The following is an 18,770-nucleotide window of genomic DNA, read 5'->3' as shown; positions in this document are numbered from 1 at the left end:
ATTTTCAGCCCTATTGGTGTGCCGCAAGTAAAAAAGGTTGCGGAGCACTGGCCTATTACGCCAAGGTTATGTCTTGTATTTATGGAATAAGTATTTCAGAGCAATAGACTCGAAGCAATTATAAGAATATAGGTACAGTTTTGTGTTTAGAAATTCAAATTGCGCTTGAAGGCGATTATTTTCAGCATTACAGACTGGGACGCCGGAGAGGGGGGGCGCGGGGGGAAAAAAAATTCGTAAAGTGACATGGTTGACATTTGTTAAAACATTTTTGCTACCATTTTAAGCCAATCTAGAGGGCGTGGCCGCAAAAATTTTTCCGGGGGAGTACCTCCCGAGCCCCCAATATTTCGGCTCGCTACGCTCGCCTGCGGTATATGTTGCCCTTACCAAAAAAGTCGACCCCCTTGCCCTGAAATTGCTCCGGCGTCCCTGATTACAGACTATTCAAAAGTGTTTTGAAATGTTTGTTTATTTGTTCCTTTTACGTAGGCTACTATTACATACGTCAGTGGTCTCCAACATGAGGGTCGCGACCCCAAGTGGGGTCGCCTGAAATTTTTGTAGGGTCGCCATAACTTACCATATTCCTGCTGTTTTAGTACGAAATTATTTACGTCACACTATTAAACGTAACTGAGTGCATTTTATAGAAAAAAAATTATTTTTAAGCTCGTAAAAGCGCTAAATCAGCTAAGGTGACACTTAACAAATTAAGACATGCTTTCAATGCGTTAAAAAAAGGTTAATTTTTCAAAAAGTCAAATTTTGTTATTAAACGTATGAACGTGGTTTGCAGATATAACAGTTAGGCTTCGTATTCCTAATTATGACAGCGGATGCAGCAAAACGCTTTTTATGTAATTCCATTAAAGTAAAAAACAAAGGTTTTAGCAAATGTTTAGGACTTCGATGAAATATCAACGTACCCGACTCTGCCTAAATATAATATTAAACTAAGCCTACTCATTCTGTTTTCAACCTCATGGCTTTGTGAAGCAAGATTCAGCGCAATGAGCATAAAACGAAACATCGTACTCGCTTGGAAGAAGAGCATTACACGCGGTTATGCCGTTATGCTATGCTGCCATCATATTGAATGTAATTTATTGTAGAAGCAATTTTAACTTTTGTGATTGCTCGTTGGTTAAATTCAAATTCATATGTTAACTAAAACTTCCTAAAGGCAATCATTTTGGTACCCATGCGTAGCCATGGGGGCCCACACGGGGGGACAAGGGGGGGGGGAGCACTTGCCCCCCTGGAATTTCAAAATGCGATTTTAAAATGCGGAGGTATAACGGTGACTGTCGTGCGCGCTTCAAAGCCTCCGTTTTTAAGTAATGATAGTTAACGCAAAATTATGCTCTATAAGCATACTCTAAGACAGTGGTTCTCAACCTTTCATGCCTCGTGGCCCCCTTCGAAAAGCTTTAAATACACTCCGAATGGACGAAAGCCAAAGAAAAAAACACTCCGAAAGGACGAAAGCCAAAGAATAAATACTTTTAAAATAAAGTAACGTCGCTTCCTGGGGGATCGTATTCTTTTGGCAGAAATAACATTGGCATCCTCATTCTTTCTCCGGGGATGCTTTTTATCACAATGATTTTTAAGTTTTGAGGGTAATGGCGCATTTGACATCACCACCGAGCAGTGCAGACACTTCGCACAATTATGGCCGTCTCGTCTAACTTTTGTGAAGCCAAAAGAGACGTAACTCTCGCACCATTTGCGAATTTTCGACATTTAATAACACAAAACCTTGTTTAAGCTTCGTGTAAAAACGCATTTTCAATAGTAAACTTCTCCGAAAGTATGTGCAATTCAACTATCCTTTTAGCTTGCTTTGACTACTTAACTCAATTAATTGTACCACAAAATTTAATCAATGGAACAACAACTATCATTTTGTGAAAAAAAATGTTCAACTGCTTGTATTAGTTCTAACTATCATTCCGACTTGCAGTTTACAAACTAATAAAATAAAATTCTGGTAAACGTTCCAAAGAAAAAACGAGTAAACTAGAAAAACACAAATGTTTGTTGTATGTGACGTAACAATCATTGGCAATTAGGCGAGCAGATAAAGAATGGCAAGCTTGACGTCGACTGTTGCAAAACTTCTCACGAATAGCAAGTTGTAACGTGTAAGAAACAATGCGTTGCAATAGGTCAAAGAAGGTTTAACACTATAAGTTTGAGTTTAACTAAAAAAATAAAAATAGTAACACAGGTTTTGCAATACCACGACATTGCTAAAGACTTATGCTCGTGGCCCCCCAATGACAGCTCCATGGCCCCCCCAGGGGGGCCGAGGGCCACGGTTGAGAAACCCTGCTCTAAGACCACGTGCTGTGCAATGGACACAACTTATTTCCCCTCAATCACATCTTGTAAAAAAAGGCACACAGCTCGGCGCAGATGTTGCGCTAATCGTGGCTCAATAACATCCGGGAAAAACGTTCTTCGTTTAGTATTGCAGGTGGCGAAAGGCGTGCTTGTAAATTAGCGCTAGTTCCGTTGATGGAACTTGAAAACTGCGCTTCTGATAGTCGAATTATGTATGATTCTACCACAATTAATCGCACATATTTCACGGTCTTGGTTAATTTTTTCGCCTGAAATTAACACAATGTGGTTTCGCAGCTGGCGCCTGGATTGTCGACGACGCACGTGTTTGCTTTTGCTGGACGTATTTGACTGTTTCTGAGTTTTTTTTTATCACGTCTTGCAATCACCATTCTATGACATACTGCCACTGTTTTATGACGTCATTATTTATTAACGTCAGACGAAAAATAGGGGAATTGCCGAAGTAATTCAGGCCCCCTTTTTGATTTTCTGGTTACGCCCCTGATAACCCCCCCCCTGGAAAATTTTCTGCGGGCGCCCATGTGCGTATAGCCACTACCCTCTGGAATTGTGGACAATTTACGCACAATCGCTCGTGTTACTTTGTTCTAGTTGCGTATTTTTATTTATATCGGAAAACAAAATGGGGTCGGAATATAAAATTTAATTTCCTTTTATTAAAATTGGGGTCGTTTATCAAAAAGGCTGGAGACCACTGATTTACGTTAAATCATGTCCGACAATCAGCTACCCATGAAGTTATTCGTTGGCAGCCAAGACAAGGAATCCATTATCCCTCTTCGCTTTATTAAACATCGCGAGCCTCCGGTGGAAATTTGCAGTAAAAGGACTCAAAAAATTGCAGTAAAAAAGCGACCAGCATCTTACAATTGTGTTGAAGACATTGTTGCCGTGAACCAGCCGCTTTTGTGATACCGTCAATAGTATCGTTCTCAAAGAATGGCTGTAGCATAGCTCCAGTCTTGTCTAATATAATGAGGGTTGCTATACCTCCTTATTTTTAAGGGCAGTGTCTAAAATGAAAACTTCATTGTACCTGTTTCAACAAAAATCCTTGTCTTTGACTTGAGTCCTTATTTTGTCTTATGTTAAACAATTTTAAAACTTCTATATTTTTCCTCTGAGGATTGATATGGACCCAATCCACAAGAAGACCTCATATTGTTCAGTCAAAACACCAACACCAGCATTTATTTTTACCAACGAGTAGGCTATGTCACACTTGTTAAAAGCAATCTTCTACAAATATATCCGAACAAAATTTCATCGCAAAGAAAGAAGTTTACTTCCGCCAGGACGAAGACTCCAACATTGTTGCTGGAATTCCTACTCCATACGCTCAAAAAACGGTGATGTTGGGTTTCCGCAATTATTCTCTTTTCCGTTGCTCTACAAGAGGGGTGCATGAGCTTTCAGCTGTTGCCGCATTGACAGTCTTAGTTTTTCTCACGCCCGCCAGTAGTTTGTTTTGGAATGACATCAGAAAGTTAAATCATAACGTGACGTCATAAAATAATTTATCTTCTTATATTACTAACGCGGCGCAACATGCTATAACATGCCAAAGCGAAAACACAATAAATAAAGATAGAAAGAAGTTCGCGCGAAGCGTGAAAAAAAAAGTGTATTTAGCCTATACCAGGGGTTCTTGAACTGGGGTCCGTGAACTAGTTTTAGGGGGTCCATCAACGCCTAATTGAAATATTAGTGTATATTTTAGAAGTAAATAAATTTATCAAAGAGAACAATTTAATTAAAAATAGAACGGTTCTACACTGAATGTAATAAGATTCCATTTCACTTTTACATTTTTGGACCGAAATCAGTAGATTTAAATCTATTTGTATTGTGACGTAAATTTATGACGTCATTTTTTAAATTTTTTGGCCTAGCGTGGTCCGCGCGAGCTCCAAAAAAATTTTAGGGGTCCGTGGTAAAAAAAGTTTAAGAACCCCTGGCCTATACACAGTAAAAATTGGCGAAAAATGTTGTTTTTTAAGTGGCATGTCCAGGTCATCCGCCCTGCTAATAATGCTTTATAGCCAATCTAATGACCAGCAAATGGAGACTGATTTATGTCTGACCTAAAACACAAAAATGTCTAATCTCCACCTGTTTAAAATTTCCAATTTCCGCATTAGGTTGACACAAGTTTGTATCGCTGCCAACATTTGTATTTTTCTAAACACCAGTACAGCCGCAAAAGTTATAATTAACGATTTCGGACTCAGTGTTTTAAACAAGTAATTTTTAAATTACTCAAGTCCGAGTCAAGTATTTATGAATAAATAACAAGTCAAGTCCCACAAAAAAACACCTAAAACGCCCTCCCCCCAAAACGTTAAACTATTACACGATTATGAGTAATAACTAAACAAAAAAGTAAGCAAACACAACATTTATATCAAAAATGTTAGTAAATACCTCAAATTAATAAAATAGCTTAATGAAAATACATCATTTCAATCCAAGTCATTTATCCAAAAATCCAATAGACTTAAATCAAGTCAAGACGTTTTGCCCAAATGACTCAAGTCAAGTCAAGTTATTTGAAACCGGTGACGTAAGTGCACTCAAATCAAGTCATTGACTTAAGTCATTAAGACACTGGTTTCGGCTCATTTAAACAAAGAAAGTAACAAACTTAGTAAAATGATTTATTACGAAAAACTATTTTTTCATCGTAATTTTTTCCGTTGTCCTTATTTTCGGATCCGTGGATAGCAACCCTAAATAGAACCCATTCAACCACAGGAGACCCGCTTTGCGACAACTATGAAACTCTACGTCAGTGATTCAATCGGTGTTTCGCGGAAACCTCTAAAACAGTGGTTCTTAACCTTTTTTCAGCCGCGCCCCCCTTTGGTAATTTTCTCATGCCTTGCGCCCCCCTATGAAAATATTTCGACATTTTGCAATTAAATATCACTGAGAAAACAGGAAAATAGTGTTGGTAGGTGAGGCAGTGCCTCACCTGCCTCCCCTGACTGCACGTACCTGCACAATTGACGTAATTAGTTTTAGTTTCTTAAGACTGTTTATTTATTAAAACAGATAAAACATAAAATCATTTCCTAAAATCTTACAGAAATATATACATTACGCCTATAAGGCATCATCAGTTTCTGTACAAAAAACAAACATGTAAAAATGCCAATATGGGTGGTTAAAAAGTAAAATATACAAAATTAAAAATAGTAGGTATAGCGTATAGGTCTAAATCATAAAACAACTGCAAATGTCAGATGCAAAAGCAACAATTAGAGAATGGAATCAAACGACAACGTGACAAAACGGAAAGAAAGAGAAAAGCACGCAAAGCATTTTGTACAGAAACTGATGATGCCTTATGGGCGTAATATATATATTTCTGTAAGATTTTAAGAAATGATTTTATGTTTTATCTGTTTTAATAAATAAACAGTCTTAAAATCTTTGGATACGAAGACAAGAATCTTTCTTTTACATTTTATTGTCCACGGGAGATCCTTACTTTCTAAAGTGTTTCAGCTTAGTTTTAGTTTATTAGAAATTTGAACGTTCCATCGTGATTTGCTCGCTTCTTGTTATGTAATAATAAGAGTCGTGTGTAATAATGGAATGTTAATCGCGTTGGCCTGTTAATTCCTGCTTGAGAACTACAACACAGCCAGGACATCAGATTTTTCTTATACAATCAGACCTAGATATCGCTCCAAGAAAAACTAAAAGTGAATTATTTGTTTTTGTGTTGTTTATTTTGTTGCATTGTCACAAAGGTTTTTAAATCATGCGCCGCGACGCCCTCTGGTGCGTCTTTTCAATTTTCCAAAGGCGCCGCACAATGCTTCCGTTTCGTATCAAAACCCAGTTGTGGGAATTAATTCCTTGCAAACATTTTGTTATCAACCCGTGGCATGTAAATTCGACATCAAAATTACGAAAAAAGGAGCGATTGATTTACATTTTATTTACAAACAAACAAATCAATAAAAGCTTTTGGACAAAATCTTAAGTAAATTAATTAAGTATATGTGTTTTATTCCAATGACTTTTGGGGTTTACAAGTCCACTTTCCATCATTGCGTCATAAGTGCATAATACACTTTTCTTATTTTGTAATAAAAAGCAATGTTTTAGTTACAAGTGTTAATGCGTCTTGCGTTAATCCGGACAATCTTGCCAAATTTTAAAACAATTTGTCTAGAAATGTGAACATTATCCCAAATTGCATAATAAAATAATTCTGGTTTATAGTCACGTGCAAAACATCAAAATTGGGGGTCGCGTAGGTTTTCGAAAATGGACACGGGGTCGCGACAACAAAAACTTGGGAACCACTGCGTTAAACTAAAAAGGAATTTAGTCACTTGAGAGGTACCTGTAATGCTGCCTCCCTGGCAGTTGAGCAACATTATCATACTATAATGAAAAAAACAGCTAAGATTATCATACCTTTGCGAATTTACAAAGTTTCAAAACGTGTTTTTTTCTGTAGGATAACCCGAAGCTGTGCGATAAATGAAATACAATTAACCTAATATTTACAGAATGCAACCTAATATTTATAGAACTCGTATAATTGCCTTTGAACAATGCGTTTATTATAGTTACCATTTGTTTTGCTAACTTATGAAATATTATTAGCCGCCCGAGGGTAATTTCGTTCACAACACAGAATTGAGCAAATTACTCATTTAGAACTAAATTTACTATATTAGGTTAACAGTTGGAAACGCTGTTCACAATTAAATTATTTTAATCCACCCAGCTCAGTCCAAAAAACAATTTCGTGTTGTGAAAGGTGCTTCATAGCGCCAATTGGCAACTGTGGAACAGCAGACAAGCAAACGAATTATAAAGAGAGCTTTGATATTTTGGTCACGTCACTTAAAATGGCCTCGAAGGCATGCAGGGCGCTGAGGTTTTGGAGTAGGTAAAGGTTGCATTTCGGATTGTCAGCCAAACGTCTATGATGCAATGCTGTAACTGTGAAGTAGGTTCACAGTTGAGTTGGTTCTAGCTCAGCATTCATGACGTCGCTTAACGGAGCCAAACATTCAGAATTTCACGCGTTTGTAGCTTTTGACGAGTCAGCATTCCACTGAGTTTACCATTGGAGATTCTACAGCCTACCACAATTTTCGGTGGCCGTATGATATACTAGTAATGGTCAATAATTTTACACAATTTTAAATGAAGTATATAATGCTGTAGCCGTTATATATTTAATTATAGAAAAAAAGTATATCCATGATAATAGTTTCATGACGTAACTTATCTATAGTAATTTGTTTTGATATGGAGATATTTTTATTTAGCGATATCCGATAAAGGTCAAATGGTTTGGAAAGTTATGCCTATTATTTTAAATCCATGTGATACCAATTTGGTTGTAGACATGGTTACACCACGCGATACCCACAGTGAAAAGACGTGTACATTTTGCATCGAGGTTGAATAAAACTAATTATATAACCTACTTTAATAGTTGTCAGTTTAATTGTTTGTTCAGGACGGCCAATTGCCATGAGCGGCACGTGGTTCGCCGAGAGGAAAACATGGGTTATTAACTGACGGTCTTCTAATGTGTTTTTTTTATATTGCAGCAATCCTATTGACGATAAGCAAAGGCATGTGCAAATTAACCCTGTTTTTGTTATAACAAGTTAATCATGGTGTCAACGTCGTTTATTATATATCTCGGACATTTCCTGTCATCATGGGGTGACCGCATGTGGTATTTTGCCATTCCACTGTTTTTAATGGATTTGGATCCAACATCTTTATTTCTAACAGCTGCTTATGGCTTGGCTCTGGCTGCTAGTGTTTTACTGTTTGCTCCACTTGTTGGAGACTGGATTGACAGAAAACCAAGACTGTACGCTGTAACAATTAGTCTTGCTATTCAAAACACAGCGACGGCGTTGAGTGCTATTATTTTGATAATAAATCGTGAGTTTGGAAAGCACGATGCTCCATATGCCATTGGAGTACAAATTGGTGCTATTTTACTAGGTGCCATTGGATTGCTTGCAAGTACTGGCACAGGAATTATTATTCAAAAAGATTGGATAGTCGTCGTGTCGGCAGGCAAGACTGACTTCTTGGCTGATTTAAATGCAATGGTACGACGAATCGACTTGGTGACCAAGGTCTTATCTCCCCTAGCATGTGGTCAGATAATGGCTTTTACCTCACTTACCGGCGGAGCCATATTTATAGTCGGCTGGAATTGTATATCAGGAGTAACAGAGTATTTACTTCTACGTGCCGTTTACAATAGAACACCAGCTCTTGCAATAAAACATTCAACTAACGAGGAAAACATAGCGATGCTTGAAATGTCAGAAAAAGATAAAACTTCTGCAACGGAAACGACACCCGACAAAAAATCGAGCAAAAAAGATGGCAACAAAAAAGATGAATCAATTTTTCGAAAGATGTTTGGCTTTATAATAGTAATTAAGGATGGGTGGAAACTTTACATGAAACAAACTATTACAAAGGCTGGTGTTGGACTTGCCTTGTTGTTTATGACCCACTTAAATTTTGGTTACGTCACCACTGCATACGCCTACAATCAATGTTTCAGCGAATTTTTGGTCGGAATTTTACTTGGAGCGTCTGCTATTGCTGGAATTGGTGGCACGTATGCCTTTCCATGGCTTAGATCAAACGTTGGTTTGGTAAAAGCAGGAGTTTATTCAGGTATCTTTCAAATTCTTACACTAATTCCATGTTTGGCATCTTTATTCGTCCCAGGTAGTCCATTTTTTATGTATACCGCCACGTATGCACCAACTTTCACAACAAGCCTAGTTTCCACGACAACAACTGTTTTACCGACCCAATACCTCCTTAGCAGTGTGGAAGCACAAAGTGGTGTAGTAAATATCACTAACGGTGTTTTATTAAACACTTCTTTTGAAACCACCGTTACACATGAGAATATGATAAGTGATGAAAACAATGAGCTTCAACCAAAACTTCTGTTCAAATGTCTAAAAGATGTTGCGCCACCACCGTCATTCATCTCACTTTGGCTGTTGCTCAGTGGGCTGATAGTGGCCAGAGCAGGTTTATGGGGATTTGATCTTACTGTAACGCAACTTATTCAGGAAAATGTCGCTGAAACTGAAAGGGGTATAGTGAACGGAGTACAAACATCTCTTAGCATGTCCATGGATATGGTTGCTTACATCTTAGTTTTACTTTTACCAAGACCTGATCAATTTGGTATATTAGTAATAGTCTCCTCGGCTGCCATATTGCTGGGCCATGGTCTATATGGCGTGTTTGCTTTTGGAGCTGGAGAGCAATTTAATCATGGTGGTGCTTTAATTGAAGACGGTAAACAAATCCAAGAGGTTGCAAAAGAAGAAGCAAGTGCCGTTGCTTGAATAGATGATGTGTTTCTGCCCTCCGTCGTACGTAAAACTTTGTCGGTGCAAGGTGCACAAAATATTGGTGTATGTAGATTCTTCAATTAAAATTATTTTACGGACAAATTATACTGCTTTATTTCCTACTGTTCAATTATAAATACATATATCGTATATTAAGATAAAAGTGTATATTTGAACTTATCCTTTATACAAAATGTCACCTCAAGACACTGTGCATATATAACGTCGATCTCAAACACCTGTAGAAAACTTATCGGAATACAATCCGTCTAATGTAGCACTTGTTTAAATAGTTGCACATAGACGTGGCCATGGCCCCGCCAAGTATGTTTCTAATACGTTTCTTCGCCCATTTTTGTAAAATCGTTTCAGCCCAAAGGCCTCGTAGGTCTGAGCATACCCTCAAATATGAAAGTTTTGGCAGCCTAAATGATATAAAAGCGTTTTTTTATGCTTGAAATAACATGTTTGTAATGTGGAATAACATGTTTGTAATGTAGCTTTTCAATTAAAAGTAACACCTCTCACACCGAAAACTTTACCAAAATAAACGAACTGTGCGGTGTCATGACGCCACGTTTATATGTAACTTTTTAGATGTGAAAATGTTTTGCGTTAACGTAGTTATATAGGCAAAAAAACAGTTTGAGGTGGCCATGACCCCTTGCCCCCACCAGGAACCGCCCCTACCATTGACCCAATATATAGGTGCTTGTGAATGATTTTCACAAAGCGCAATACTGCGATTCTTTTGTTAAACTTGTAAAAGTATTTCAAAAACGTAGAATATGCTTTTAATCTTGAATAATAACGAAAGAACGTCTAGGCCAGTGTTTCTTAAAGTGGTGAATGGTTCACCCCAGGGTGAATAACATTTTTGCAGGGGTGAACCAACCAAAAGGGGTGAATAAGGGTGAACGAAAGTTCAGGAGCATCCAATAGTCACTAGTAAACAACTTTCTGAAGTAAATCGACTACTGAACTGTTGTTTTTTGGTGTTTTTTTGCTTATTGTATTAGTTAAGTTGGTTTGCACTGAGTGTATAAGTTAGGCCTACCATATGTCCTATTTTAGGAGGATTTGTCCCCTTTTCTTAAGAAAACTTAATGGTCGTCCGAGAACGCTTAAAAATGTCCAAATGTCCTCTTTTTTCGCATTTCGAGTTAGTTGCTTATACTTTTAACAAGACTTTTAGGCGAGACGTTGTATTTTTTTCCAAAAAATACTTAAGCCATGAAAGATGCTGAATTGTTGGTTTAAAAAGGGTTTCTAGGGGGGCTCCAAGCAATTCGTAGGGGGGAAGGCGAGCTCTAAGTTAATATTTAATTTTTTTGCTATGATTCTAATGGTATCGTTTTCGTTTTGGTTGCACACCACTCCTACAGCGCTGTACAAACTCTGTTTTTGCACTTTAACATTAAAACTGCCAAGACAAATTTGCGAATCTTCTGTTATCTAATTTTGTTTACTTTGTTGAGCACTTTAGTCTCTTTGAGTGCCGTTGCATGTTTTCATATCATCGAAGGTATAACGGCCCTATTTAATTATAATTTTTCTAACTTATAGATAAACGATAAATTCATCCCCCGTTTGAACTATTTTTTATCCATATTTTATATAAATGGAAAACAGGCTAGCAACAGGGGGACCAAATGTTTTGCAAAAGCCTCCTGATTTTACAGTTTAGCGCCAATTCAACCAATTGAATCCAATTTTTTTCGCGCTTCGCGCGACCGACAACAAACTTCACTATTTTCAAGTTGTCTCAGTGATATTTTATTACAAATTCCGAATTGCTTTTCGTATAGGGGTGCAAGTCATAGGAAAATTACAAAGGGTGCCGCTGCTGAAAAAAGTTGTGGATATGGTACGTATTTCTCAAACGTAACAATTCTATTTTCGTTTTACTTGCAGGCAAAAAAGTGTCCTCTTTTTGGGTGCTAAAAATATGGTAGCCCTAGTATAATTGCAACAATTTGGTGACTTTGTTTTGTGCTTTTGTTGCTTTATATTTCTGAACTCGAGAAATTGTAGATTTGCAATGGTAAAACTTAGCTTGAGGTGATCTTAACAAAAATCGAAACAACTACGTCATTTCGTGCTGTTATATAAACACGAGATAGTTTTATTATATCATGAAACAAGGATGAATGAAATCTGGAGATAGATGCTAGGGGTGAACGAAACTAAAAAAGTTTAAGAAGCACTGGTCTAGGTGACTTGGCATCTATCTTGTATCATCAGTTGGCTTCTACCCACTTAAATGAAAGTAAACTAAAAGACTTTTCTCGATACATTTGCCTTCTTTGCTGTACGGAGCGGAGTTCTAAGGCTTTCTATCGAATGAATCAAGCTGTGGTTTAAATCACTTTTCATAGTGTGTTGTACCATTTTTGCCATGACGCCACAAAGTTACGTAATACATTTTTAATATTAAAACCACCTGCCGTTTTCTAGCTAACTGGAGCGAAAAACATACAGTTGAAATCTAATCTTATCGCGCGAAGCGAGAAAAAAGTCTAAATTTAAGAAACTGTATAGTTTCGATATAACTGCATTTGTACTTTGGAAGAAATTGTATTTTGTACAGTTTGTTAAGTTCACGCGTCGCTACATGCAACAGTACATCGCAGACTTCCAGATTTAATTTAGCTTTTTCAAATTAGATGAGAACTAGATAACACAAGTCATCAAACACATATTAGATTAAAAGTTGAATTAGTCACATTTTGCTCTAATTATAAAACTAGAATTATTCATCTAGTTATCAAGTTTTTTGCGGGACACAAATAAATTAAACTAAAGTTCGAGTCGAAGGCCTGAAGTCACAAAACACAACTTTTGATCTCCAGCAAACTCTTGCCCAATTGTGAAGGTTGAACTCACGCTAATTGCGCGAAACATAATTATTGGGTTTATTCGGTATAAATTGGAAAAAACTTTCAGTTTAAAAGAATGCGTGATGCCTAAGGCATATGAATAAATTGAATATAAATAACGGCATTTATAGGAAAGGTGGTTTAATATGTTAGGTATACTGTTATGACGTAACCAAGCGTCTGATTTCCTTGTATAGTTTCGCTAAAATGTTTTTCGCGAAGAGCACATTGTGTGAGTTCTCAAGTTTAATTTTGTAATTGTAAATCGTTATTTCTGAACTTGCTACTGTGTAAAATTTAAATCCAAAAGTATGGATAGGCCTACTGACCAGGGGCGGATCCAGGGTAGCATATGGCAATGGCACCTCCAAACGGAATATTTGCATCTATTTACTATGCAAATGCATTTTTTACGCATTTCGCGCGAATCTAAATGCCTTTTTAGTATTTCTTATTTCGTTTTGTTGAAAACGATTTAGCCAGAATGCGCTGTGCTCATCGCACCCACCACGTAAATGAAACTTTGGGCAACTTAAACTTTACCAGCAGCAACTTACAAGCACGCTACACTTAGTAAGCTCAAACTTAATCGCAGCATAAACGTTTGCGCCAATCACAGTGCCAGAAAAAATGAACTTGTTCGAGTAGCCCCAAAATTTCCCTGTCGTTCCCGTGGCTGTGGGGGTAAGCATAAACCAGTTTGCCTGAACAGAGATAATAAAAAAAATTTTTTTATGGATTTAGCAACGAAATACGGATTTACCTGGCAATTACGGAACTTGTTTCAATTATATTTGCTCGCCAAAACGGGCGAACGCAATTTGGGAAAAACGTTTTAGGACGACTTTGTTTTGTATAAAACCCGCCATATTTTTGGTTGTTTTATGAACAATTCCATAGCCTTTCACTTTACAGTTCCGTCACTTTACGTTTTTTGGGGAGTTTAGTATAGTAGTGAGTAGAAAAAACAGTATTTGAAATATCTTAACCAAAGTTTTAACCTGGTAGAAAAAAAATGTGGGTTTAAAGCAGGGCTGCGGAGCCGGACTCGAGTAAATCCACGTAAAACTCCCAGAGTGTCGAATCCAACAAGCGCATGCGCAGTATCAAATTTTAAAACCGTCAACTGGAAATTATTAAGGTAGCCACGTATTGTAAGTGGATGAATCGTTCGAAACCCTTATAAGTGGATTGCTGAATATCCAAGTTATTTCAGTTACGTAAATTGGCGAAATACAGGCTGTAGAGTCTGGGCCGGACTCGGGACCAGAGGCGTAGCGAGGGTATTTTGCGCCCGGGGACAAACTATAAATTTGGCGCCCCCTCTTCCATGTTTAATCACATTTTTTATTGAATTAACATAATTCACCGTAATTATACGGAAAACAGTTCAAATTTTAGTAGAACAATGTATTTAAAGCAGAAGCGTTTTGGTTATGCAAACTAAACGTATGACTCACTTAGTCACTGTCAAACATGAATGATTTACAACTATAGATTATTTTTCTTGATTTTTCTGTCGCAAACTGGTTAATCACGTCATCGAAATCTGGTGTTTCCAATGTTTCTCGTTCAACGCTAAGAATAGCAAGATTACTGAGACGATCCTGTCCTATTGATGCACGCAGATAAGACAAAATAAGTTTTAATTTGCTGAACCACCGCTCACAGCTTGCAATTGAAACTGCTATTGTTAACAGAATTTGTAGCGGAATTCGCAGATTCGGAAATACGTCATCTCCATAAAACACAATAAAACCAAGAAACTCGAAAGGAGTTTTTGGTAGCGCTTCAGTTCAGTTACTGAGCAGCATTCGGCAATCACCAATTTCAATGAAAAGATCGTTGCCATTGATGTTCGTGTCGTAGAAATTTGCAAAATCTGCACAATTTCGACGCATTGCTCCCCATCTGTGTCAGATAGAACAGTCTTTAACATCCAGCAAATATCCAAATTTATTGTTCAGGTCTTTTAGTCGTGAAAAAATGTGTTGACATCTCATGTTGAAGCCAATCAAATACATTCTTCATAACGCGCACAATTTCTTCTTCTGATAAAGACCACTGCATCTTTTGCCAGTTCTCCAGGCATTCTCTTAGGTCGCCTGATTCGTCGGTCCACCTCCATCCCCAGATCGAGTGTTTTGTTTTGGCCTGTTATACAGCAGCTTGGCTTAAACCATCACGAAATGAGTCTTGGCTTTTATAGTGATTTTAATGGTTTAGTTTTGTGTTCATTCTGATTTTTATGATGTCCTTACACGTGTAGGTGACTGAAGACATAGTTCATGGATTTGCGATTTGCGATCTTTGCTACTAATTTTTAATAGTGTTTCAGTTGTTGGACTATAATTGCTCCTTTTCGACCGATTAGGGCTATGTTTAGTCGGAACAATTATACGGTATAGTTGCGCAATTGGGTTGGGCTCCACTATTACGCCTGTACAAACTCCGTTTTTTTCCCCCCAAATTAACGATTGAAACTTCAAAAAAGTTCTCGTTTATTTTCTTGTTTTTTTTCCTGTTTTGTTGACAGTTGTATTTAACACAAAGTCTCTGTAAGTACCATTGCGTGTTTAACAGAACTTTTTCGCGCTACGTGCGACCAACGATACACATTTACTCTTTTTTATGTTGTCCAACTAATATGTAATTCCAAAATACCGAATTGCTTTTCGTAGGGGGCGCAAAGCGCAGGACAATTACCAAAGGGGGCGTGGTTTAATAGGCCAAAGGATAAGAACCACTAAGTTAGACGAAACCAGCTGCACGCAGAATCAGTATCTTGGCTGCTGTGATGGCTGGTAACAGCATCAGTCTGGGTGTGGGTGGCGTATCAGATGACGTCTGCCACAGCCGCTGGTGCTATCTTGCTTGTGGTCGGTTTGTTGCCCTTGTGAAAAAATTGTAAGCCTCATTTTGGCTCCCGGGGACATATGTAACCCCCGTCACCCCCCTAGCTACGCCTCTGCTCGGGACTCGACGAAATTGCACATTTGACTGTAGTCGGACTCGGGGTATTTTTAACCGACTCCGCAGCCCTGGTTTAAAGTTACCATTGGTTTAAAGTACACTTGGAGAAGCATTTTTTCCTAACTGGGGTTCTTGCTATCGTTCATCGATTATTATAGTATTGGCTATTAAATACATGGGTATTAGACATTGGGTTGCTAGCACCTCAGCTTAAGTTAGCATGTAATTTAATACTTTTATATTTGGTAACAATAATTAATAAACTAAATTGTTTTCGTTACGTAGAAGTCACCAACTGATGGACGATAAGAAATCAACGTTTTTTTGACGTCATTCCGATTTTTGACACATTAATATAAAAGGTTGCAATTCCCTTGTTTATATTGTTATTATGTAAGATTTATTTTGGAGACACTTTTCAAAACAACATTTGTCTGCATTTTTATTGATAAACATTGTTTAATGATTTTCATCACATATATTTTTAATTGCACGATATAAAGTTAACCATAAATAGAAATCAATACATAAAGAGCAAAAACAACATAAACAAACCAGGTGATTTGTCATTTTTTTAAATATTGACATAAACAAACCACAGAAATTTCTGAATACGAAAATCAAATTAAACATAACTTAAATAAACAAGCAATTGCACATTTAATCGAATATTATTGTGATTGAGCGATGTCTGAGAAATACTGCAAAACATTCTCAATCGTAAATTCGAGTTTTATATCACTATCTGGGTAGCATTTAAAAATAAGATCTTCAAATCGCTTGTATTGCCTGATAAACTCCTCCTGCATATGTTGCCAAACAACCTAGAAAAATATTATTGAAATTATTGTTAGCGTGTCTTCAACGAATACACCATATGTGTTCTGAAATGAAACATCTTTACAAGTTTCATGTTAAATAAAGAGTGGACGTAAACAGGGAACAATCATATTTGGTTACACAGCTTCTGGTGATACGCTTTCGTAATGAAAGGGACTTGCTATTTTCAACAACACCTTATTATGGTAGAGATGAAAAAACGGGCATAAACTCGTTATATAAAGGTCTTGCGGTTAGACTCTAGCTTTAAGAAATATTCAAGAAGAATATTTAATTGTTAAATTGATCTTTCGGCAAAATTTTATTACAGTTACAACGTTTTGACAACCTAATCGGGCAATCTTTTTCATGGTAATATAATTGCAACTGTAGGCGAAAAAAAATATCTACTTGACAAATAATAACGGAAAAACACAATCGACCACGTTGTAAACGACAAAGCGAGAAAAACGAGATGTCTTGCGTAATAATAAAGAAAAGTGTCTTTGCTTGAAGAATTTTAAGCTGTAAAAATAGTTGTGTCAATCCACTATTTGTCTTTTGAAAATGCACAATATCGAAATGGGCTCTAACAAAGTGTGACTGAAATGTGCCGCTTCCACACGAGTCGTACAAGTTGTCTGGATTTAACATCGTTCTTTTCTAGTTATTAGCATATAAATTTTTCATAGAAACTCGTTTGTCCTGTAAATCTTTATGATTTCCATCACGCTAAACGCAGTGCAATTTTGAGGTGGAAATATTGAGAATGGCATTTTGTCTTCCCCTATAGGCCAACTGTTGCTTGCAAATCAATATACAGTTAACGGATATAGGCTTCTGAAAGCAACATGAATATTACTAACTTTCCAGTAGCTATGCGTAACACGCTGAATTCCAACAATCAGTTTTTAGCCCAGTGGTTGGCAATCGTGGTGTCGCGCCACCTTTATTAGTGCTCAAGGGTGCCGAGAAATATTTAGGAATCTTTAGGAATCTGATTTGGCTGTATTGGTGAGCAGTGTCCCTCAGAAGTTGGTAAATAGTGTTTCCTCAGAAATTTTCCACCGAGCAAATGCTTTTTGTAGTGCGCAAAAATATTTTAAGGCTGAGCGCGACAGATTAATGTTTTATATATGGAGGCGAGTCGTGAAAATTTTAGAGATGACGCGACAAAGCGTGTCGGAATGAAACTAATATTTAAAATAAAACTTTTATGGACAACTGCAATCGGGTTTAAATACGTTTAAGAGATATGGAAACAAACCGGTATTTTCAAATAATATACGATAATTTGGGTTAAATTGACAAAACATCGTGAACCTGAAGTAGCGTTAATACTGGGGAGTAGAATATTGAATCCCTAAATTCTCTCTTAATTCGAATCAAATTGTTTTAAAGTACATTCATGTTTCTGTTGCGCCAAAATTTGCTTTTTGTGGTAAAAAGTTTGGTTACCTCCAGTTGTAAACCAATTTTTTAGGTTAATTTAATATTTAAGGTAACTTGGCTAAAATTCCAGTATTATTTTAATATCGGTTCGGCAACAGCACCACCCTTGTATTTAAAAGTACAGATACTACCACCTCCGATATTATCCGACACCCCTATTGGTAATTAAATATTTTACTTTATCATGGTTGTTGTTTTTCACTTTGCACCACAATTTAGCAAAACAGGCGCAATTGTTTCGTCTTTTTCGTCATATTTTTAGTTAATGCAGATCAGCTTAAATCGCGCCACCAAGGTAAATTTAGATTCGCATGCTTCTACACTCTAAAGCAGTGATGGGAAAGTACTGCGGGTGGCATACAAAACAGGAAATGCTCTGTCTGGCATCTGAAATGGATCTCACCTGTAAGAGTCTATTGTCGTTTTCCGCAGTGTGTTTAACTATCTTGCTGTGCAGGGACTCGAGGCCTTTCTTCACCTCTTTGCCACTATACTCCTTTATCGCACGACGCAACTCTTGCTTGCTGAACTTGAGTTGAAATCCTACTTCTTCTGGTCGAACACCACTTTCTATCACCTGCTCAACTCCTTCGAAAAAGTTCTGAAGAAACAAAATGTCTTTATTAGATCCTCAATTTTTGATACAAATAGTTTAGTTAGAATTATTTAACAATTGGAGTCGTTATTGTTTTCAAGTTATGGTTTTATTAAAGTGGTTCTTAGCCACGCAAATCAAAGTAAACGTTTTGTTTTTATGTATAACCGTGAGTTTATTCGGCTATTCGAAATTCATTTTTAAAAGTACGGTGAAATTGGTCTTGTAACGACACACAATAAAGCCTTGCGTACAAACATTTTACAACTATTCAAAGTCTGTTTATAT

The 18,770-nt window shown here is 37.1% G+C and overlaps 1 protein-coding gene and 1 pseudogene across 5 annotated transcripts in view; one reads left to right on the top strand and one right to left on the bottom strand.

Annotated features, from left to right (window-relative positions):
• Positions 1–7,968: 7,968 nt before the first annotated feature.
• On the top strand, positions 7,969–11,387 carry LOC146132987 (ferroportin pseudogene; annotated as a pseudogene).
• A 4,661-nt stretch (positions 11,388–16,048) lies between these two features.
• LOC146132986 (exocyst complex component 1-like) overlaps positions 16,049–18,770 on the bottom strand; it is a 32,906-nt gene continuing 30,184 nt past the window's right edge. For all 5 annotated transcript variants that reach the window (XM_083396456.1, XM_083396457.1, XM_083396458.1 and 2 more), the window contains 2 exons: positions 18,291–18,488; positions 16,049–16,440 (listed from right to left, as the gene is read on the bottom strand). In XM_083396456.1, coding sequence (XP_083252582.1) covers positions 16,288–16,440; positions 18,291–18,488 — 351 coding nt within the window. In that variant the 3' untranslated portion in view covers positions 16,049–16,287. The remainder of the gene's footprint in view (positions 16,441–18,290; positions 18,489–18,770) is intronic.

This window comes from Ascidiella aspersa, chromosome 9, assembly GCF_963924565.1.
Source record: "Ascidiella aspersa chromosome 9, kaAscAspe10.2, whole genome shotgun sequence".
NCBI classification, from domain to species: domain Eukaryota; kingdom Metazoa; phylum Chordata; class Ascidiacea; order Phlebobranchia; family Ascidiidae; genus Ascidiella; species Ascidiella aspersa.
Note: the sequence above shows the minus strand (reverse complement) of the source record. Positions and strands in the feature narration are given on the sequence as shown.